Genomic DNA, 24,582 nt, shown 5'->3' on the forward strand with positions numbered 1-24,582 from the left:
TTTGAAAAATTGGAAAACAATGATAATGATAATGATAATGTATTGACCAGTCAAGATTCTAGAAGACCAAAGATGAAGCATCCCTTATTTTGGTAGAGGGATGATAGACCGGAGATCTCAAATGAAAAAGACTTTGTCACATGTGGTCAATCTCTGGGTTTGTTTTATTTGTTTATTCCAATGGAAGGATATATATATTCCTTCCTTCCTTCCTTCCTTCTTCCCCCTTTCTTTTTGCAACAAAGCTATTATGGTATTATATTTTGCATGACCACATATGTGATGGATATTATATTGCTTGCCTAATCAATGGGTGGGTGAGGGGATGAAAGGAGAGACTTTGAAACTCAAAATTAAAAAACAAATATTAAAAACCATAATACTTCAAAAAAATTCATATAAATGGGTAAGGAAGATTAATGATTCAATATAATATTATAAATAGAAATGTTCATGTTTGCATATGCTTAATAATAATAAAAAGTCAAATTTTAAAGGCAAGTCAATTTCATTTTGAGGATGATGTTAATAAATGCTTGTCACATTCATTTTTTTCTTGAAAAATATTCTTGATGTACAGACAAATATAAGGCTTATAAGTATTTTGTAAGAATATGGTCTGTTTCATTCATTGACTATACTTTTGTGTTTTTTTTCTTTTTTAATAATAATAGCTTTTATTTTTCAAAATATATGCAAAGATAGTTTTCAACATTCATCTGGAAAAACCTTGTGTTTCAAATTTTTCTCCCTCCCTACTTCCCCTCTTTGTTAGATAATAAGCAATCCATTATAAGCTAAATATGTACAATTCTTCTAAATATATTTTCACATTTATCATATTATACAAGAAAAATCAGATCAAAAAGGGAAAAAAATGAGAAAGAATAAACAAACAACAAAACAACAAAAACAAAAAGGTGAAACTATTTTGTGATCCACATTCAGTCCCCATAGTCCTCTCTCTAGATGCAGATGACTGTCTCCATCACAATTCTATTGGAATTGGCTTAAGTAACCTCATTGTTGAATAGAGCCAGGACCATACTTTTCAACACAGATTTGCCAAAAGAAGCACCAATTTAGTTTGGATAGTCTAATAATGTTTTTCATAGAATTTCTCTACTTTATCTTTTACAAAAGATGTTGCTACATAAATCATATTTACCTCAGGTTAGAATGTTTCTGTGATTTCTGAAAAGTGAGATGACCAGATATTTCCTGAAATTATGTTTATGCCTTTGTGTGCATGATGAAAACAAGTCCTATATTTGTGTCTTGGAAAAGAACCTATGAGCCATTTAGTTGAAACATTTTTGTTTTCTGACTTTATTTTTTTAATGAGAATGTTAATTTCAACATGTTTTAGTTTTCTGATTGAGTAGCAAGTTGTTTATTGGAGAAGATAAACTGATTCAGGCACGGGTTTTTTTTTTTTGTGTGTGTGTCTTTATATCTCCATTTCCTATCATAAAGCCCTTTGCTCAGTAGTTGCTTAATAAACATTAGTGCAATAGAAGTTGAACAAAGATTGCCAATCAAGTAAATTATTTTTGAGTGGTTTAAAAGACTGATTCTTTCCATTCTTTTCTGTCATTCTACCTCTGTAGGTGGAACTGGGTACAAGATTGAAGATCATTTAGTATTCTTTTTAATAAGTTACTATGGCCAGAAAGTCATCATCTAAGGAACAACCATTTTTTTAATAAACCTTCCCACCAAAGGGCTATAAAACTATTTGATTCAGCAGTCTCACTACTGGTTTCATTTCCCAAGGAAATCATAAAAAGAGATAAAGGACCCACATGTGCAAAAATGCTTGTAGCATCCCTTCTTGTAGTGGCAAAGAATTGGAAATTGAATATATGTCTATCAGTTGGGGACTGACTGAATAAGTTATGGCATGTGGATGTAATAGAATATTATTGTTCCATAAGAAATTATGAGCAGGAGGATTTCAGAAAAGCCTGGAAAGACTTACATAAACTGATGCTGCATGAAATGTGCAGAACTTCTGGTTCTATGTGTGCTAAGAACACAGCAACAATGGGGATTGATCAACTATGACAGACTTAGCTTTTCTCAGCAATATAATGATGCAAGACAATCCCAATAGACTTGGGATGGAATATGTCATCCATATCCAGAGAAAGAACTATGGAGATTGAATGTAGATCAAAACATCCTATTTTTACCTTTTTTTTCTTGTGGTTTTCTCCTTTTTGTTGTGATTTTTCTTTCATCATGACTAATATGGGAATATTTAAAAATATTGTGCTTGTATATCAGATTTCTTGCTGTCTTGGAGAGGGGGGAGAAAAATTTGGAACTAAAATTTTTATATGTAATTGGAAAAGTGAAAAAAAAGAAAAAAAAAAGCTTTTCTACACTTAGCTTGTTTGGTGTTCATGTAGAAGATAAGATGTTTTTCTGGGGTTATACCCCAAACTTTTTCAGCTTATTAGAATATGCATTCTACTGGCATAACCTTTAACTTCAGCACTCCTTCTGGAATACTTCCTCAAATGGCATTTGTATCACAGGTTGGCAACCTTCTACTCAACAGTCCTAGGATACTCTGTGCATCTGTACTCCTCAAACTATGCCTCATGATCCCTTTCCAGTGATATCCCTTTTAAAAGTCATTTTACAATTAGTTCAAAGCAATGGCAATTACTAAAATGTCACAATAGAAGACTAGCCATAAAATATTGCCCCATAATTCTGGGAGATATTTCCCACAAATATGGGTTCTCCAGGAAGAACTGGCACAAACTAAGATGATAATGAATTACAAATGTAGAAAACAATGTAGCCAAATCACCCATTCTCCTTGGAATATCCTCATGATGTTCCAGTCTGAGTCTATCACCTTTTTGGGTGGATGCTAAAGTGAATCAGGGATCTCAAGGTTCATTTTTCTTCCCAACTCAATTCTTGATAGCTCTCCCGAGTTGATTCTCTTCTTCCCACTTCAAATTGTTCTACTTGACTCCCTCTCTATCAATGGTCTGGAGAGTGTTTAACTCTGCTCCCTACTACATCTAGTAGTCTCCTACTAAATGAGAAGTTTTGTTTCCGTGGTTTATTGGACCTGAATTCCTGCTGCTCTCTGATATAGATTCAAGAGTCACCTTCCACCAAGCTGCCCAGAATGCCCGACTCCAGGGTTTAGCAAGATAGCTTTATAAAAGCTGAGATATGGGCAATTATCTGTTTGCCAATGGCAAGATGTGCTTCTAATTCTTTCAGAAAGAACTTCACACTTAGTAAATGAGTTGCAGGGTTTTAGCACTTTGTCATACATTAAAATACCTCATCATTACTTGCCCCCTTTGTTCTGTTTTTACTACATGTCCATCTTTATATTTAGTTTAACATCTTTGATTACATCTTGAGAGCAGAATAATTAGTTGATCTGGGAATTCTGCCTCCCTCAGAAATTAGAGTCACTTCACTTTTGTGCCACAGTGAGATTTGGAGGAGGACTTTCAAGGAATATGATTAATGTGAGAGATCCAAAATGACAGGTAAACTGGACAAAGCAACAGAAAACCCAAGTGGAGTAACCATATAAATGATCTTCAATTTTATTTGTATGTTGTTTTTTTTTTTTAATGTGCTTTGATGAACTATGTACCTAATACAGGCAGAAGCCTAGAGTTGACCAAATATGAACACTGTCAAGTATAATAAAATATCAACTTTGTCAACAATAAAATATCTATCAACTTTAGAATGAAAGTTCATTCAAACTTGAAATATATATTAACATCATTGATGTTTATATGCAATCTCTATCAAATCTCATTAATAAATTTTTTTTTGTTTTCTTTACAGTTATTGCAACAGACATTGCTTATTAATCAGCACCATTCCAACTTTTGTATCAAGGTTGTACTAGTGATAGAAACTTAATTCTTTACTTAAATAAAGATGCTTTCTTCCCCCCACCAAAAAAAAAAAAAAAAAACAATTCAAATTACTCAAGAATCCTAGAAACTGGGCATAATAACAATACAAAGCAAGTATTGATTAAAACAAAAAAGGGCTTTTTTTCTTAACAGTATTAATTCTTACCAACTCCAGTAGTTATTGATTCTGCATCAATGTCGTTAGCTCGTTTCTTTGCCACTTCAGCTAGCGCCAATTCACCCTTATCTATTGCAAAGTAATGGATGTCCTTTAGGAATAAAGCAAAATAAAAGATTAATTTAAAATGAATCTTGAGTAGATAACAAAAGAGATTTGAAAAGGAAAAAAAAAACTTGTTTAGGCTATAGAATAGAAGGATGGATGATTGTATTGTTATATTTTTCCCTCAATTTTCTTTTTCAGTGCATTTTTTTTGCTCAACTATAGTCATCAGATATATTAATTAGAGAAAAACAGTTATATTTTTTAATGAACAGTAACAACAAAAAGTCTTTATTAAACACTTACTATAAGCCAAGTGCCATTCTAAGGACTGGAGATATAAATACAAAATCTACTTAAAATTAGTTCTTTTTTTTTTTTAATAGTTTTTATTTACCAGATACATGCATGGGTAATATTAGAAAAAAAACCCAACAGTTATTTTAATAATTTATTTCAGACTTCTGGGGGGAAGGAATAAACTCTTAATCAAATATTTTCAATATATATGTTTATCAAGAAATCAAATACTTAAATGGACTGGTTTCTTTGGGATATTATTATCAACTGAAAATGATTTTTTGATGGAATGGTATATGATATTAAATGATAAAACTGAAAAGTTGGAAGGAATCTTCATGGTTATCTAGTTTATCCTCATATTTAATTTATATCATCTCTGGTGTGTGTTTAGTCAGCCTCTAACTTGAACATTTCCAGTGTCAGGGAACCCATTCTTTAAATAGTCATTCTGTTCCTTTGTTGGAAAGGTCTAATTATTGGAAATCATATTTTTCTGGCTTCTATATCCATTAATCTAGACATTCATTTCTGATATCTATCAAAAGGTGATCTGGGGACATGGGGACAGAATAAAATGTATATATAAATATATAAATATATATATATATCTGGGGACACACACACACACAAAAAAAAAATTAGTCAAGCTGACTAATAACCACTCTCCCTGTAAAGACTTTTCCCCCATCACTGATACTCTACCTGGATTTACTTCTCAAAGTTTAGCATACTCCCATTCTCTGATGCTTTTTTTCCCATCTAAGTGATTTTTGAAATTCCAGCTACCAAAGTACAAACCTCATTCCCCACCCCACATGTGACTTCTATCCCTCCTCAACAACCATGTCCCATTCCACCTGTATTTACCCCTTCCACTTTCCTGGCATTTCTGGAATGCCTGTCTGGAATGAGTGTCTTTTATCATAAAACCTTCCTTTTGTTACTCTTCCCATCTTTTGGTACACCCTGAGATCTGACTCTGTCATGTTGCATCTATGGCCACTCTTTCTAGTGCTAGTTGCTCTTCCATTCATATTGCCACTTGTTGTGGCAGTAGAGCTTTTTGCTCTCCACTTTTACTTCCAAACTCTAGCTTTACAGTCACTACTCTATCAACTGTCTTCCTTTGCAGTTCAGGCTATTTGAATTTATACTGGCCCCTCTCATCTATCAACCCTCAGGACATTTCCTTTCTTCCTCAATGAATTTAGTATCTAGCTCAAGACAAACTTTTTTCACTTGCAACCCTTTTTCAACTAATGAAAGCAAAAAAAAAAAAGCAGACAGAAAAGAAGAAATTAGGAGTAGATTGAAGGAAAAAAAGCCATCTTGAAGATGAAAAATGGGTTAATATCTTCCAAGGAAAGTAAAAGTGAAACAATACAAGAAAATACATAAGACCCCTTGAGATGCAATGCCACCACTTTAAGAACCTCAAGAATGGTCCAGAACAACAATCAAAGAATTAAATTAAATATTGATTAAATAAGGATAGAAATTAGAGCTCATAAGGAAATCAATATATAATGTAAAAATGAGGTCAAAATCACTCCATCCCACTGAGCTCTAATGCATTCTCAGGTGAGAACACATAAGAATCAAATCAATCAAATTAGAGCTATGAATAAATCAGAGACTTTAAACTAGGTAGGAAAAGTTAGTGGATGAAGTAGAAGTACTCCATATTGGATGAGAAAACCTAGCTCTTTCTAGAGCTTGTCAATCCAGGAAGCTGCTTAGGAATCTTAGAGGTTCAAGTTGAGGAAAGGAGATTGTGCTTTAGCTATGGGAAGCATTCCACTGGTGATTGTAGGTAGAACGGAAAGGTACAGAGCTTAGGCCTTGGTCTTGATCTCAGTTTCTTCATGCTCCTCCTCTTTTCCTATTTTCCCCTTCATATTTTGATCAGAACTCTAGAGGGGTGAAGGGTTTCCCATCTTTCCACTAAATCCTAGCAGTATTCCCAGATCAACATATAATAGCGTCAGCAGAAGCCGAAAAGAAACTGGATAAAGATTCCAGACTATAAAGAACCTTGAAGAAAAACTGAACCAAACCTAAGGCAAGCATCTTTAGACTTCTAGCAAAAGGAGTTCTAGATGATTTGAGTTATCCCTTTGTCACATGTCTTTCTAGATGGCTTCTTCCAGACAACTTTGTAGAAACACTGACAATTAGAGGTAAAAGAGAAATTTGAAAGTTAAAAGACTAGGGAATCAATGAATAAAACTAGCAGGTCATTTCTAAACTGTCTAATGATGTTTTTTTTTTTAATATTAGCTAGTCTGAGCAAATTACCAAAATAAAAAAAAATTAATAAGGTGAACTTATAATAGAGAGGGGGAAATTAAAAGAATTATTGGACATTCATATGTTTGTATGTATATATACATATATATAAATAGATGAATATCAACAAAAACATGAAATTCCCAAAGTCACAAAACAAGAAATACAGAATTTAATTCAACATCAGAAAAGAAAATATAACAAACTATGAATGAATTACCAAAGGGGAAAAAATCTCTGTGCTGGATGGATTTACAAGTAAATTAACATGACATATATGAAGGACAATTAATAGTTAAGGTACGACTTTAAAAAAAAATAGAGACAAAAGGCAGGCTACAAAAACCTTATTTATACAAAACTTAATAGTGAACATTTATAGAATACCTACTATATGACAGGCACTGGATTACATGCTTTACAAATATTATTTCATTTGATCCTCAGAACAACAAGTGCTATTATTGTCCCCATTTTTCAGAAAAAGAAACTAAAGCAAATAGACATTAAATGGCTTAACAGATACACATTCTAGTGCACATCTGAAGCTAGATTTGAACTCATCTTCCTGACTTCAAGCCTAGCATATATGTCACTGTATCACCTAGTAGCCATATTGTAATTTGATTTTGCTATTCAAACCAGGGAGAGACAAAGATGATACACACACACACACACACACACACACACGTATTGAAAACATTCACTAATGAATAATGATTTAAAATTTGAACAAAATACGACAAACTCTTTTGAGTAAAGAGACAAGAGCAATATTCTTAAAAAGATAATTTGCTGTGCTCAAGTTGGATTTATATAGAGGAATAATATAATAGAAATTTTGTATGCATTGAAATAGAGTGGTCAAAGAGTCAGAGAATTTGAATGTTGGAAAGACTCAAAACTTGTGTAAACAAACAAATGTCGTGTGTGTGTTTCCCAAGTAAAACAGATTATTGAATTGTCCATGTCTATATTCACATCCATATGGACATGGCCATATCCACCTCTGTTAGAAAGTAGATAGCAGATCAGAATTCCTAAGTTTTTCAAAATTGTTTGTTTTTGTAACATTATTGATATTGTATGAATTTTTCTCCTGCTTCTGTTTATTTCATTCTTCATTAGTTCACACAAGACTTCCCAAGTTTCTTTGACATTTCATTTCTTACAGCCCAACAACATTTCCATCACATTAGTGTACCATATACCATAACTTGTTCAGTTATTTTTCAATTGAAGGGCACCCATTCAATTATATTTCTTTGCCACTGCACACAAAAGAGTTTCTATAAATATATTTCTACATTGTTAAGAGTTTGTTTTGCTTCATACTAATTACCCTCTTTTAAATCTATTCTCTTTCTTTATTCTCCACTTCCTTCTCCCCTTTCCTATCCAAATCTGAGTATCTTTAGTCAGTTCATATGGGAGAAAAGTTCAAGTGTCATTCACTCTCCCCCTGACCCCACACCATACTCAGATAGCACTCCTTTCTCTTGATTTACATAGATTTTTATTCTCACAGGGTAGAGCTGAGCTGTCTCTGCTACTACACCTTCATTTCTGAACACTTGCTTTCCTCCACACTGAGTCATTCCTTCTAACAAAGAATTTAAAAGGGTTTTTAAAAAGGCAGCTCAGCAAAACTAAGCAATGACCCCCCCAAATCTGACAAATCTGAAAATACAGTAACAACTATGATCCTCCATCTCTATACATAACAGAGAAATTTATCAACTCTTCTCCAGACCCAGTCTTGATCTTTACAATTGCCCAACATTCAATTTTGTTGTTCTTTCCATTTACACTGTTTTCAGCGTTGGGTATTTTATTGTCTTGGTTCAGCTTATTTCACTTATCAATTCATCGAAGTCTTCTCATGTTTCTCTGGATTCCTAATTTGTATAGTATTTCCCCAGCTAATGAGCAACTGCTTTGCTTCTAATTCTTTGTTGTCACAAAAAGTGCTACTATGAATACTATTAGTGCTACTATGAGGTGTATATTAGACTTTTCTGTTGTTCCATGGCAAGAAAAGAGTGATATCTAACCATAACCTATCAGAAACCATGATAGTAGGGTCCATTACATGGCTGGAAAGACCCTTCAGCTTTTTTAAAAAAAGATAATGAAACTGTCCCTGGCATTTGATTGGTTCAGAAGACTTAGACTTGAGTCTCTGACATAACTTTCCAATTATTAAAGGTTTGAAAGCCTAACACATAAATGGTTTGGGATCTTCAAGCTTGATAAATTTTCCATTATTCTGTGAATCAATATACCTAATTGATAGCAGTATCATGGCTTTAAAAACCAAGTAAGAATTACTATTTAAAAATTTGATAGGAGGCATTTATAAATCCATTTTGAGCAGGGATTCCCCTCCTCCCCCAAGTAGTTCTTTTATAAGTAGCTTTTTTAAGGCTAGATTTTAAAGCTAGCTGTTAATCCTGTACTTTATATTTTTGTAGGTTTTTAATTACATTTTATCTATAATTTGTATATTTTTTAAAATGCAGTTTTGTTAGCATATAATTATTTATAGTATATTTTAAAATTATTTTTATTTTTTCTATGTTTTTATAATTTAAATTTAAATTTTATTTTGCTAATTTGATTTTATTCCTTTTTCTTTTTTACCAGACTTCTCTTTATTTAAAAGAGAAGGTCCCATTGACCTGCCTTATCCAAAGATTGTTTTAATTTACTTAAATTGTTACTTTATATCTATTTATTTATTTCCCTTAGTGTTACCTGCTGAATTAAGCAAATTGTACAAATCTTTAATTCCTGTCTGGGTCCATTACAAATATGTTACATAATCTCAATTGAGTCCTCACTGAAGCAAGATGATCCTTTTTTACACTAAATTGTTCTTTACTTCATGCATTATAGTAGCTTCTCCAAACATTCATTCTGATTTTTTCCCACTTTTCCTCTTATTCCTTCATTTTTATATGAGTTTTGCCTCATATATCACTGAAAAAAATTGAGTTTATTCATTGAAACCCCCTACTTATTGTCTTCTATTTAAAATAACTTAGATGCTTTCTTTCATGATCATCATTGTCTTATATCAAGAGGTGGCCCTTCTTGCCAAGGCAAACCTCTCTATATGCACTAAAGATATTTCATCCTAGCTCTTAGCACAGTACCTGGTACATATTAGGTATTAAATATTAAACAGTTATTGATCAATTGATTGTTTTCCAGCAGAAAGCTTCCTCTGTCATCCCTTCTTTCTTACAAATCTTCAATCTTTATCTACTATCCATTTCCAAGCTGCCCACAAACATGACTATATATATTCTTTATCCCTTTAAAATCTTCTATCTCTACTAGCCATTCTCTTATCCCTCTCCTACCTTTCATAACTATTAACTTTTTGAGAAAGCTTTCCACAACTGGAACTTCCATTTCCTTTCTTTTCATCTTCTTAACTCTCTACAGTATGGCTTATAACCTCATATTTAACTGAAATATATACCTCCAAAGTTACCAGTGAGCTCTTAATTGCCAACTCCAATGGTATTTTCTCAATCTTATTCCTTTTGTGACCTCTCTGTAGCCTTTGCCACTATAAATTATTTTCTTTCTCCTTTGGTTCTTTTTTCACTTAATTTTTAATACATTGCTTTTTCCTGCCTCTTTTTTCTAACTTTCTGACCACTTTTTTCTCAGTCCTCTTTAATTGGTCATATCTGCTAACTATGGGTATCTCCCAAGCTTCTGTACTGATCCTTTTGCTCTTATCCCTCTATATTATTTCATTTGATGATCTAATTAGTTCCCAAGGATTCAATGATCATCTGTATAAAGATGATATTTAAATCTATTTTTCTGGCTCTAATCTCTCTGAACTCTAGTTTAACATTTCCAACTGATTCTTGGACATTTTGAATTGGATATTCTGTAGACAATTTAAACTCAATATTTCCAAAATTGAACTAATTATCTTTCCTCCAAAACCCTCCCTTTTTCCAAATGTCTTTATTGTTGAAGGTTTATTTTATATCCTGCAACTCTGCAAAAGTTGTTAATTGTTTTAATTCATTTTTAGTTGACTATCTAAGGTTTTCTAAGTAGAGCAAAATATTATCTGCAAAAGTGATAGTTTTGTTTCCTTACTGCCTATTTTTATTTCTTCAATTTCTTTTTCTTATCTTATTACTATAGCTAGTTTTTTTTAGTACAATACTGAATAATAGTGGTGATAATGTACACTGTTACTATACCTTGATCTTATTAGGAAGCCTTCAACTTTATTCCTATGACAGCAAATGCATTTGCTCTTGGCTTTAGATATATATTATCATTTTTAAGAATCATGCCCAAAGAGCTATAAAAACATGTGTACTCTTTGTTCCAGCAGTGTCAGTATTAGATCTTTATCCCACAGAGATCATAAAAAAAGGAAAAGTACCCACATGTTTAAAAGTGTTTGTGACAGCACTTTTTGTAATGGCAAGGAATTGGAAATTGAATGGATGCCCATCAATTGGAGAATGGCTGAATGTAATGGAATATTATTGTTCTATAAGAAATGATGAGCAGGCTGATTTCATAAAAACATGAAAAGACTTACATGAATTGATGCTGAGTGAAGTGAGTAGAACAAGGAGAACATTGTACACAGAAACAGCAAGATTATATAATGATCAGTTGTGATGGACCTGCTCTTTTTGACAGCATGGTGATTCCAGGCAGTTCCAATAGATTTGAGATGGAAAATGCCATCCACTAACAAAAGAACTATGGAGACCAAATGTGGATTGAAACATAGTATTTTCATCTTTTTTATTTGTTTTCTTTCTCTTGGCTTTTCCAGCTTTGATCTGATTTTTTTTTTGTACAACATGACAAATGTGTAAATATGTTTAAAAGGATTGCTCATCTATTAATATATATTAGATTGCTTGTTGTTTGGGTGAGGGGGAGGTAAGGGAATGAGGGAGAAAAGTTTGGGACACAAAGTCTTACAAAAATTAATGTTGAAAACTACATATACTTGGAAAAATAAAATACTATTTAGAAAAATAAATAATGGCTTCATTGATTCCGATGCTTCCTAGTGTAGTTTTTTAAAAATTATTTTTATAGAAATGAGTGTTGTATTTTGTCAAGCCTTTTCTGCATCTATTGATATAATCATACATTTTTTGTTGTTTTTATTGTGGATATAGCCAATTATGCTTATAGTTTTCCTTCTTGCTATAAAGCCTTACATTCTTGTTATAAATCCCACCTGGTCATAGTGTATGATCTTTGCTGTATATTGCTGTAATCTCCTTGTTCATACTCAATTTAAAATTTTTGCATCCATATTCATTAAGGAAATTGGTTTGTAGTTTTATTCTCTGTCACTCTCAGTTCTCAAAGCTATGTTACTCTATTTTCTGGTTTGATGCTCCCCTGACCACTCTGGGTGCTGGCTTCCCTTGGGAACACATATATTTGCCCTCTCCTTTCCAGAAATGGGATGTCTGTTCCCTTCTCAGAGAAAGTGGTTTCCTAATGAGCAGAAACACAAAAGAAACCTAAGGCTACTAACTCTTTTAATAGATGTATATTTCTTTTCCCATGGGAATGTTCTTTAGTTGTACCCTTAGTTTCCCCCTTATTGGGCAATACCTCACTTCTTTTTGTCTGTTTTCCCCCTTTTTTACATAAGAATTTGGGAGGGGTATATCACATATACTTCTTTATTGGAGGGTCAGGTACTTAGTTGGGTTCATGGAATATTTGTCTTCTACTTTCCCTTCTCCTAATTCTTAAAATAACCTTTAAAATTATTATTTAAAAATTTAGTGTTTTTAGTGTATTAGGTCCTTTTTGAGGGCCTTTCTCCATCTCCACCTCGCTCTCCTTTCTCCCCTTCTTTTCCTCCCTTCTCTCTTCCTTCTGTCTCTCCTTTTTTTGTGATAATTGTACAAATTTACCTTTATCATATTTCTCTTGAGAATGTTTTTTTTTAAATAAGCCCAATATTCTGTTCACCTTTCCCTCTCCCCTTAAATATTTTATTTCAGGTTTATTGCATGAAACTTACTCCTAATTTGTTTTGTTAATAGTTTTATTTCTCTTTGGAGCCACTTTAGAATTCTTGAAGTTGATCCATAATCTCTCAGAAATCATCAGGATTCTCACTTTCATCAAATAATATTAGTCCATTTTCTCTATATTACAATATTTGTTCCATTGTCATTGATTTCTCTAATTGAGTTTACTATTCCTTCTGTTTCTGTAATATTCCATATTAATTTATCAGCTTGTGACTTAGGTTTTTATTTAAGCTTTCTGTATTGACTTTTAGATCTTTTAGCTCTTCATAAGGAACCAACTCACTCTTTGGTTTCTCCTCTTCCCACAGATTTGTAATCTCTAACACTGTATTTTTGGCAAGTCTTAATCTCTTCATAGACCAGGATATAAGAGTCTTCTGGTCCAGGGTTCTTCTACTGAGTAACCTCTAAATAGACTCAAAAAGCATTTATTAATATGTATTAAGCACTTACAAAGTGCCAGGCATTGTGCTGTATATCAGGAATTCAAGTATTAAAAATGTATTACTTTCTATCTGCAGCTGTGTTTGGTTTAAATTCCACAGAACAAAATGTTTTTCCTAAGATAAGTGGATTACTTCTTTAAACATTTTTTTTTATTATTTTAATTTTTTTGATTATTCACATAATTTATTTCTATATGTTCCCCTTATTTTTTCTTTTTTCCCCTTCTCAAAGTATTTTATTTCTCCAAATACATGTAAAGATAATTCTCAGCATTCATTTTTGTAAGATTTTGTGTTCCAAATTTGTTCCCCTCTTTTCTTTACTGCCTCTCTTCCCAAGACAGCAAGCAATCTGATATAGGATAAACATTTGCAATCCTTTTAAATATATTTCCATATTTGAAATGTAGAAGAAAAATCAGACCAAAAGGGGAAAATCACAAGAAAGAAATTAGGAATCAAATTATAACACTTTCTGGTGTTAATGAGGTTTTTGCCTTGTAGGGGCATTGTATTTTTTTGTTTTGTGAATTAACCCATAACTCCTTTATATTTGGTACAAATTTTCCTTCTTTTGAAGTTCTGGAAGTAGGGAAGTTTTCAGGAAACAACTATTTGACCATGATTCTCGTAATCATATCTGAAAATTCTTTCAGGACCTAGTTCTTCTGGCCTGGATGACTTTCATTAAGGATGCTAGATTCTCTCATACTGATTTTACTTACTTTGGGTAATAACTACCTATTAGCTATTTTTTCTATCTTTTTCAGTCTAAAGGTCATTCTCCTCAGCAGAAATATAAGAATCTAGATTGGGCAGTCCAGTATTCTCTCTCTTGTCAGTCATCATCATCCCATCTACTAAAAGAAATTATCTTTTCCTTTACTTGGTTTTCCTCTAAACAACACAAAATCACAACCCCAATCCTCCTTTTTTTTTGTTCATTACTATTCTTACAATACGAACTCACATTGTAGAATGTTAAAGTCCATAATATCCTGCCTATCTAGACATCTAGGAGAGCACAGAGCTTGGAATCAGGAAGAATCAACTTCCTGAGTTCCAATCTGGTCTCAAATCTACATATGTGATCGTGGGCAAGTCATTTAACTCTGCCTCAGTTCCTCGTTAGTAAAATGAGTTAAGGAAATGGCAAAATACTTTCATATCTCTGTCAAGAAAATCCCTAGTAGAGTCATAAAGAGTCAAGACTGAAAAACATCTAAACAACAACATTCCTACCTATTCATTTTGTAGAATATTCATTGGCTTTTCAGTTACCCACGGTTTGCTTCCTGTTAGAAATCTCTTCATTTACATTGTTGAAATCCCCCTGCCTATTGTTCATTTGGTTGTTTGTTTCAGTCTTCATCAGTTCATAAAAATCTTCCTATGTTTCCCTCAGTTTCTTATATTTGTTATTTTTGTGTATAACAATATACTATTTCATTCATTAACCAGAGTTTTTTCAGCCATTCTCTCCCATTTTCTTTTTTAGTTTTTTTTTTTTTTTTGCTAGCATGAAGTATGTTATTATGAATATTTTGGTGTATATTGATTGAACATTTTGTTTCTGTCTTTGGCAGCCTTGTGGTACACGCTCAATATCAGGATCATTGTGTCAAAGTAAATATACGTATCATTAATTGTTTCTTTAAAAGTAATTTTCAAAATTCATACTTTCATAATTTAAAAGAATCTTAGGTCTTTTCATAGTTATTTGATAAATATGACAAGTTAGAAGTTTCATTTAAAATACTACTTACTACAAAATTGTTGAATAAGTAGCCTTCAATGTATATTGTTATCCAAGAGATATTAATTTGGACTATATATTTGGTATAAAGTATCTTAGGATTCCCTATGGTAGGTAGTAAAATGAAAGCTTTTTTTTCAAGGTATGAAATATGAGTGAGCTGAATTAAAATTTTTACATTACTAGTTTCAGGTGAACTAGAATTTCAAACTTTTCCATATAATTTATATGTCCTCAATTAAATCAAATAGTACAAGAATTTATTTACTTTGGCACATAGGCACACATTATTCCTAACTTCCTCCTTTGCTTAATGCAAAGAACATAATACAATATAATAATTAGAAATTTAAATTAAGTAATTTAAATTACTTATATATACTGTTATATAGTACTGAATGGTCTTGTCATAGGACATCAATATGATACAGCAGGGAATTATATCAATTGTACTCAGAATAAGTGCTACTGGATTTGGTTGGAATCAGAAAGATTTAAATTATACCATTAGATCAGTTGCAGTAGTCAAAATGGTTCCATTTCATTCTGTTTAAAGAAGTCCAAATGTAGAAGATATTTAGAAGAATTCAAAAATTGGAGAGTTATTATATAAGTACACACATTTTTTCTATACATTTAGAATTAAAACAAAGAATATTCCACTGATATTTAAAATCACATTACTAACGTTTGTGGTGAGTAGTTAGTCTATTTCTTAAGATGAATGATGCAAAACTCTTATTAATATAAAAAAGAGCTAGGGAAGCAGTTCTGCACTTTCTTGCTCAGCAATCAAGTACCTAGGAGCGGCAGATGTAAGGCACCCTACTCAAATCATGCCAGGGGAAGGCACAGATGGCTGAACAACAGCAGCAGTGGGCCTTTCTACAGCACTATCAGAAAGCACAGATGGCCTTCCAATAGGCATTATGCCAGTGGTTAAGTAACCTGAGGCTGCCAGAAGGAGAGTTGTCCAAGAGGCAGACCCACCCTCCTGCCATCCAACACAAGTCCAGAGGGGGTGATCCATTCAGTGTACCAAGGATATGGCATTCTCAGTGACTAGAGCTTGGTGCCACATTTAATATTTTATTCAGATGGAGTGAGTAGGGTATTACCTGTATTTTCAAAAGCATAGAACACTGACTGGAAATAGTTAAAATTAACAAGTTAATTAACAATTAATTTTTTAAAAGTCTCAAATCATTTAAATGGCACAATGCCTTGAAGTTCTACCTATAATTTACACAAGTGCTTCTCTCCTTGGAAAATATAACACCTTGAGACAATGAATGAACTTTTTACTTCCTTACACTTACATGCATTAAAATTTGATTCTAATGCTAATTTAGAGGTTGTGTGGTTTTTTATTACAAATCTACTCATTATCTCCAGTAACATAGTTTATAGATAAGACTATAGATGTGAAGAGGAAACTAAAAATGAATAGTTCCAGGTGAATTTTGAACACAAAAGAAGACCTATAAATATTTACTGTCTGTAGTTATGATATTATCAATGTGAATAAAGAAAAATTGACTTGTGCTGTGTTCATTCTTGAGGCATAAAAAAGCAGGGGTCTCCTAAATCATGAAAGAAATGCAAAGATAAAAGAATCATGAGTTATAAAATGGACAAAAGTTCCATATCTTATAAAGTTATTTTTTTAAAGTATTGGACAAAAAACTTCTTTAAGGCTCATATACAGATTATCTTGAGTTATTTATCAGCTTTACCTCTTTTAATTCTATCAGGATGGAAGGATCTCAGAATCAGTTTGGTAACAGGAAAAAAATACTTGAGAGGTTTCCAAATCTCAGAGAAAATATCAGAAAGTCAGGAGACTTGGGATTGTGACATTCAAAAGAGTTATGACTGGGTACAGGAGGATACTTACTTTCACAGTTAAGTCTAAAAGTATGTGAATTTAGATTTATCATGCCACTTTTGTGCAAAGTTGGATATAACATTATATACTAGCAGAGTCATATGCAGAATTTGGCTAAGAGACTTTTTGAATCTGAATTATTTTAAAAATAGAATATTCCTTCTTAAGAATATTCCTTCAAGGAGAGCAAGCTATATATTGCCAAACTTTGGGGATGCCCCATATTTTCTTGTTTATATAATGACCATGATAAATTTTGAAGAGTTTGTTTTTTGCTTTGGGGTTACTGTTTAATTTTTTTTGCTGATATACAATAATTATCTTAAGAGTTAAGCAGGCATCATTATAATCTCTCGTTACTTAAAAATTTCATAGGATTTCAGTTTTTCAATCTGTAAAATGGAAAATTAATCTTATGCATCTTTGAAAAATATTGGGATTAAGAAGAAAAAAAGAACTTTTTTTCTTTCCTCTTTCCATATGGAAGTTTTTAATATCTTGGTGGAGAGAATTACTAAATGCTGAGGGCTACTAGCCACAATTATATAAACTTGGTTGCATGCTAGTTTAAGGTTAACCCACACCAGAAAGTATTATTTTGAGAAATAAGAATTTTTTTTATTTAAGATAATAAGAGGTTCTGAAGGAATCAAAGTTCTTGTACCTCTCCAAAAAGTGGTAATAAGACAACTAAAATAGAAAATGAGCAATGTAAAGAAAAAGGCTATTGCAATAAAAAAACAAAGAAAAAATCCTCCAATAGATTGTCTATAAAGAACAGAGAACCAAAAGTGATGTGAAAAGAAAAATGCATAATGCAAAGTATCTCAAGACATCCTCAAATAGATAAAGCACAGATTTAAAGTAAGTAAGCAGTAATTTACATGGGAAAGAAAATCATAGGGCCCCAAAAAGAAGAATTTGAAGAAAATAAAAATTACTTAGAGAAACATAAGTTAGAATTAAAAGATGTTTTAAACAATATCGAAAGTAAATAGTGAAGTAAATACATTTTTGAATACAACCATTAAAATTAATAAACAACAGACATAAAGTAGAAAAGATAAATAGAATTAAGATATCAACTAATAGAGAAACAATCTCAGAAATTTATGGAAATTTCCAAAAAAAAATTGGAAGACATGCAAACCAAGTGAAAAAATATATGAGAAACTTAGGAAAAACTAAATCAGTAACATGGTATTTTAGGAAATCATCAAAGAAAATACATAAGATTTAGCAAAAAGAGAAAAAAATACAAACAGAAAGAATCCACAATATTTTGACTAAAGGAATGACTAAGAAGAATACAAAATTCAACATTTTATATATATATATATATATATATGTTATAAACATTTTTATATATGTTATAAATTCCAAAGTTATAATAAGGAAACAAATATTACAAATGTTCTGGAAAAAAGAAAACCTCCAAAACCCATGTTATTTGTTAAAGAACATTAAAAAATACAATAGATTTCTCAAGGAAGACACAGAACATATAACTAAGAAAATTGGAATATAAAATATGTAATATTAGGAAGCATTGGCCTTAAACCCAGGATTAAATTAAATTAAATATTCTGGCATATTGTGGCAAGATGGCAGAGTAAAAAAAGTGTATGTAAGGCTACCTCCCCCTTCATCACTTCAGAAGAGCTAGAAATGTGCTAAAGAAAGAAAAAATGATAATAATTACAAGGAGAGAGTGAGAAAATCCTAACAAGGAAATCCTGCTTGCAAAACCAGCAGATATACTAAACAACTGAGCAATCAAAGAAAAAGTTCATAATACACTATAATAATTACAATAGAATAAAAGAATGTCATGAGAAATATTCAGGAAAAGAAAAACATTCTGCACTAATAATAACTATAATCCCAGAAATGAGTCTATATGGCTGTAAAATATAACTGTTATTGAAAAGATTAATAAAAAAGTGAAGTAAAACACATGGAATAACATTACAAATCTTATATGTATGATAGGAGAATCATTGGTTTAGAACAGAAACCAAAAGATTTTAACAAAGCAATGAACACCATGAAAACTATGTAGACTCCAACACTCAAAATACAGCAAAATTAAAGTAAAATAAAAATACAGAAAATTTGGGAAAATATATGAGGTTTGTGGCACAGTGAAGAGTGTGGAGCCTGAACTCAAGAAACCTCATTTTCCTGACTTCAAATCTGGCTTCAGACACTTACTAGCTGTGAGACTTTTGATTTCCTTGCCTTGATTTCCAGGAGCTGGAGAAGGAAATGGCAAACCATTCCAATATCTTTTCCAAATAAAAACAAACCCAAATGGGGTTAGTAAGAGTCAAACATGAATGAATGACTGAGCACCAGCAAAATAAGGTCTCTAAGATAAAAAATTCTCTGAAAGGCATAGTTCTAAAAGATAATCTAATAATCTATTTTATATAGATATAGATATATAACAAAAATTGTTATGCTTAAAATTAAATACAAGATTCCAGCTGTAGTGGGATCAAACAAAATATAATATAATGGGCCTATCACCACTTTTTTCCTGGAAATAATCCCCCCTCTTAATACAGATCAAGATAACATTAACTTTTTTGTCTATTATGCAACACTGTTGACATTGAAACTCCAGTTTACTTAAATCCTGGGATCATTTCAGATAAACTACCATCTAACCATACCTCATCTATCTTCTACTGTAAAATCAACTTTGTTAAATCAAATGTAAGACTATATTCACCCCTATTAAATTTCATGTTATTATATCTAAATAAGTGGTTTTATCTAGCAAGATCATTTTGGATCTTAAACTCTCATCTAGTTGGTTATCCATTCCTTCCATATTTGTGTCTTTGGCAGATTTTGTAGGCATATCATCTCTGCATATGCCTTCAGCTGAGGCATAATAAATTCTGCTCCAGCCTTCTATTAACTGCATATGACAAATTTTCAAGTGCATTTCTTGGATTCAACAAATTATGGTTTTCCTTTCTAATCTATTATTTTCCATTTAATGAATGATTTTATCCCACTAACATTCATATTTATGATTGCTGAATTTGTTTTCCCTTTATCAAATTTTATTATAGTCCAAATCTCTCTGCTGACTTCCAGTCTCATACTTCCAACTTCTTATCAAACATCTACAATTAGATATCTCACAGATATCTCAAACTTAACAGATCCAAAACTGAACACATTATTTTCTCCCTCAAATTCTTCCTTCTTTCTAACTATTAATTGAGGGCATTGTCATCCTTCTAGTCACTCAGGCTTGCAACTTTTCCCAATCACTCTTAATTCTAGGATCTTCTTTTTGTTGATAATTTCCAGTTTGCCCTGAAACTTGCTTGTACATACTTAATTGAATGTTGTTTTCACAGTCTAATAGACTTAACTCCTTAAGAGCAAAAACCACCTTTGCCTTTCTTTGTATCTATAGCATATTCCTGGCAATAGCAGGTGCTTAATAAATTCTAGTTGACCTCATGAGAGACTGGGGTAAAATAGAGATAATAATGAATTATCGGTAGAACTCTACTATAGTAGACATCTGGACATCAATTTTAAATCATGCAGCAAAAGTTCAAAGTTCCTTTAGTCCAGTAATCCCATTATTTTAGATATACCCTCAAATATAGCAGTGACAAAAGTAACTGTCCAACATAAATCACAATAGTCACAGGAATACTGTGAGATAGCAAAAAATTAGAACAAAATTGAGTGTCTGTTGACTTGGAATTAGCTAAAAAACAAAACATAGCACATAAGTGGCAAAACAAACATAATGAAAGCCAAAGAAGAAATAAATGAAATATACTTCTTTCTAATGGCATGGAGGTCTACCAGGATAGAAGATTATATGCATTGTTAGATGTGAGCAATATATAGGATTTTTTCCCATTATTTTCCTCATTAGATGGGATGGTTTAAACTAGGAAAGATGGACTGAAATATTATTAATGTAAAGATAAGACATCAATAAAATGTATTCTAAAAAAATAAAAAATAAAGAATGGTAATTTCTTTCTGAGATATAGATGTGTAAAAGATGTGATAAAAGGCAAAATAAATAAACTTGATTATATAAAATTGAAAGCTTTATGCACAAATAAAATCAATGCAGCTATAACTGAAGGAAAAATACAGATTATAAAAGATACTTTGCATTAAATATTCTGATACATCTGAACTCTCAAACATATGAGTAATTTATACAAATATATGTTTCAGTCATTTGCTAATAGATCACTGATCAAAAGAAAAATGCAAATTATTAATAACTACCCCAAATCAGAAAAATGTACTATGGAAATACTTTAAGGTACCAATAGACTATTAAAGTGAGTAAAAGATGAGAAAAAATTACTGAAGTCAACATGGAAATTCAGTTATGCTAATCTAAAAGTCGGTACTAAAAATTGGTTGTCATTTTTAATCCATTTTATGTAAGTTTTATTTTTGTTGTTTAATCATTTTCATTCACCTCTATATGATTCCTTTTGGATTTTCTTGGCAAAGATAAAACTCTAAAAATATAAACTCTAAAGATAAAACTACTCTAGTGAGTGGTTTGCCATTTTCTTCCCCAAATCAATTTACAGACAAGGAAAATGAGGCAAACAAAGTTAAATCACTTGCCCATAGTCATACAACTAGTAAATATCTGAGGCCAGATTTGAACTCTGAAAGATGAGTCCTTTTAATTCCAAGCCATGTGCTCTGTCCACTAAATGATCTAATTGTTCATGCAAGAAAAGTTACTAAACTTTTTATTTTATAAAAATTTAAAGTCAAATCATTTGGGTTAATGAAAATCTGGAAATAAAATATATGCCCATCGATATGGGAATAATATGTGAATGTATCATATAGAAAGTGATGAATATGAATTCAGAGAAATATGGAAAATTATATTTGTATCAAGTGATTCAGAATAAAGGATTTGGGCTAAAAGAACAACACACAAAATATAATAATATAACATGCTTCAAATGTAGCATGCCTTTAGGTTATGTTGCCAACTAGCACTTACACTTTCTAGTTTGGTCTCTAGAAAGTGGCTGCTATTTCTGGATCTGCATTCCTAACACTATAGTATATAAATTTCCATTAACAATTAGTTCTTAGCAAAAGTATTTATTCAAGATGTCATAAAAAAATCAGCTATAATCCTTTCAATCAAATCTAGGATGCATACAGAAATACATATACATCAGTGGGAATGATGATGGGAAGGGTGAACACAAAGGTTAAACACCATGGTAGTGAAGTAGCTGAGTAAGGAAAAGTATCAATGTGATTCATAGTTCCAGAACTATGGGACCTATTTTTTTCCTGTTCAAATCTCTCTGTGGTTCTCCCAAACTGTCAAGATTGTGCTTCCTTCTGACTCTGTTGTCAGAGGTCCTGATCTTGGAAATTGCCTTCTCTCTTGAGTGACTGTATCTCTATTTAATGTCACTTAGATCTTCTTTCAGTCACTTAATTCAGTGTCTTCTACTAGTTGAGTGGTTTTACTTCAAAGCATCATGGCTGTTGAGGAAGGAAGAGAGAGAAAAAAACCGCTTTCTTTCACTCAAGTGATTCTCAGAGCTTTGGTTCCTCTTCCTTGATAGGATCCTTCTGAGCAAATGAATCCACTGCAAGACACCAGGCTTTATGGAGGCAGTCAAGAGAGAAAAATTACTTTTTTCCTCCCTGTAGGGGTCTTATTCAAAAAGTGATGTGAACCCTAAATGCCCACCAAACTCCAAGTATTAAACTGCTAGCTTTTTGAAAATACAAGTATAAGAGGTAAGACTTATTCTCTTAGCCAATCATTTTTTGCTCTCTGTTTCAGTCACTTGCAACCAATGTCTATTTGCAACCCTTTGATCTTTTAAATCTGTATAAGTGACTTCTTTATACCTTTTATGGGTTTCAGAAAAACTAAAATTAGTACCAAAATGAGTGTTAAAAATTCCATTCTTCTAGCAATATGCTGTTTTTATGTACTTTGTATTGGGTTTTGTTTGGACGTTTGTTGGCGAGTTACTATTTTGTCAAAACAATATGTCTCAGATTTTAAAAACAGCCTATGCTGTTTGGAGGCAAGACATGAGAAGCTTTTAGTCTTTCAAAATTTTGTAAAGAGACATATGGACTTCTGTGAAATCTTGGTAAAATAAACAAGTTAAAAAAATCCTCTAAACAATCCATACTTTTCAAATAAAGATAAAGCAGTTGTTAGCAGACTATAAAAACTCTCACAATATCATAGTGGTAATACTAAATTTGAGAAGCACATTTCAAGGAAACAAAGATGGAAAACAAATGGTGTTGAAAATCCAAGATGGTAAGAATAGGATTGGATTAAGGTAACATCAAAGGGAGACTTATTTTGAATGGAAAATCCAAATTTAGAAACTCACATAGCTATTAATACATGGGAAAGTAAGCTTCTATAGAAACAATTTAAGTTATAGTTAAAAACAAGAATAAGATTGTATATTCCTTTCCAATAAAATAACTTTGTAAAAGACAAATCTAGCAGTTGTAAAAGTAAATGTAAATGAACAATATTCTTTAATAAAAAATGCTAGAAAATGGCACTGTGATATTCTCATTATGAAAAAGAAGAACATTTTTATTGATCAAACAAATGAATGAAATCATTGCAATACTCCAGGGGATTTTTGATATGCTTCCAGTGATACAGATCTCTACCACTTCCTGAACAATTATGACTTCCCATCCTGTGTTGCTTTCTATAAATTTACCACATGGCTATCCACTTAATACCTGGATATCTGTCTCTTGACATTGGATGGTTACTAACAAAGCATGTAGTCAGTCAGTCCACTCATTGACCCTTCTTCTCCCTAAGTAACATCTCTTATACTATTTCTTATGCATAATTCTTCACTTGTCTCAGTTAAAAAGCATTTCCTTCAGTGCTTTCTGTCTTAGGCATTGTGTTAAGCAATGAAGAAACAAAGAAAGGAGATGGGAATAGAGAAACAGTCTCTGCCCACAAGGAGCTTATATTTTAATAGGGGAGATAATGTGTAGATAATTATGCATATTCAAGATATATACAGAATAGGTGAAGATAATTTCAGGGGAAAGGCACTACTAGAAGTTAGGGAGACAGGAAAGTCCTCTTGCTAAAAGTGGGACTGTGAGCTAAGTCTTGAATGAAACCAGGTAAACCAAGACATGGCAATGAGGGAGCCAAATCTATCAGGAATGTAGACCAGCCAGCACAGAAGCAAAACTGTGAGAGATAAAGAGTTTTTTTTTTTTTAATATTCAAGGACATTCAAGTAAGTCAGTAAGGCTGGCTCATAGACCACACAGTGGGAAAGAGAATGAATAATGGAGAAAGCAGGAAGGGGACAGGTTAAGAAAATCTTCAAATGCTAAATAGAGCCCTTTATATTTGATTCTAGAGATGATAAAAAGTCATGTATATTATTGAGCAAATTGGTGACATGATTAAACCAATGTTTTAGAAAAATCACCTTGGCAAGTGATAGAGGAGAATATGGAGTTGAGAGAGAGAGACAAGGTAAGGACACTTCATGGAATGTTAGTTATTGTAATCTTTCTCCTGATAGGTCATCTGAATGTTGTTGTACCTATCTAAGTGGATAAAAGGGACCATATATAAAAAATGCTGTGAACTTAGAAATAACAAGATTTGACAACAGGCTGGCC

At 32.0% G+C, this 24,582-nt stretch overlaps 1 protein-coding gene across 5 annotated transcripts in view; it reads right to left on the reverse strand.

The window, feature by feature from the left end:
- The window catches only part of WDPCP (WD repeat containing planar cell polarity effector), a 401,691-nt gene that overhangs the window by 115,423 nt on the left and 261,686 nt on the right, over nt 1–24,582 (reverse strand). For all 5 annotated transcript variants that reach the window (XM_074287032.1, XM_074287033.1, XM_074287034.1 and 2 more), the window contains one exon: nt 4,081–4,183. In XM_074287032.1, coding sequence (XP_074143133.1) covers nt 4,081–4,183 — 103 coding nt within the window. The remainder of the gene's footprint in view (nt 1–4,080; nt 4,184–24,582) is intronic.

This window comes from Sminthopsis crassicaudata, chromosome 2 (genome assembly GCF_048593235.1).
Source record: "Sminthopsis crassicaudata isolate SCR6 chromosome 2, ASM4859323v1, whole genome shotgun sequence".
Taxonomy (NCBI): Eukaryota; Metazoa; Chordata; class Mammalia; order Dasyuromorphia; family Dasyuridae; genus Sminthopsis; species Sminthopsis crassicaudata.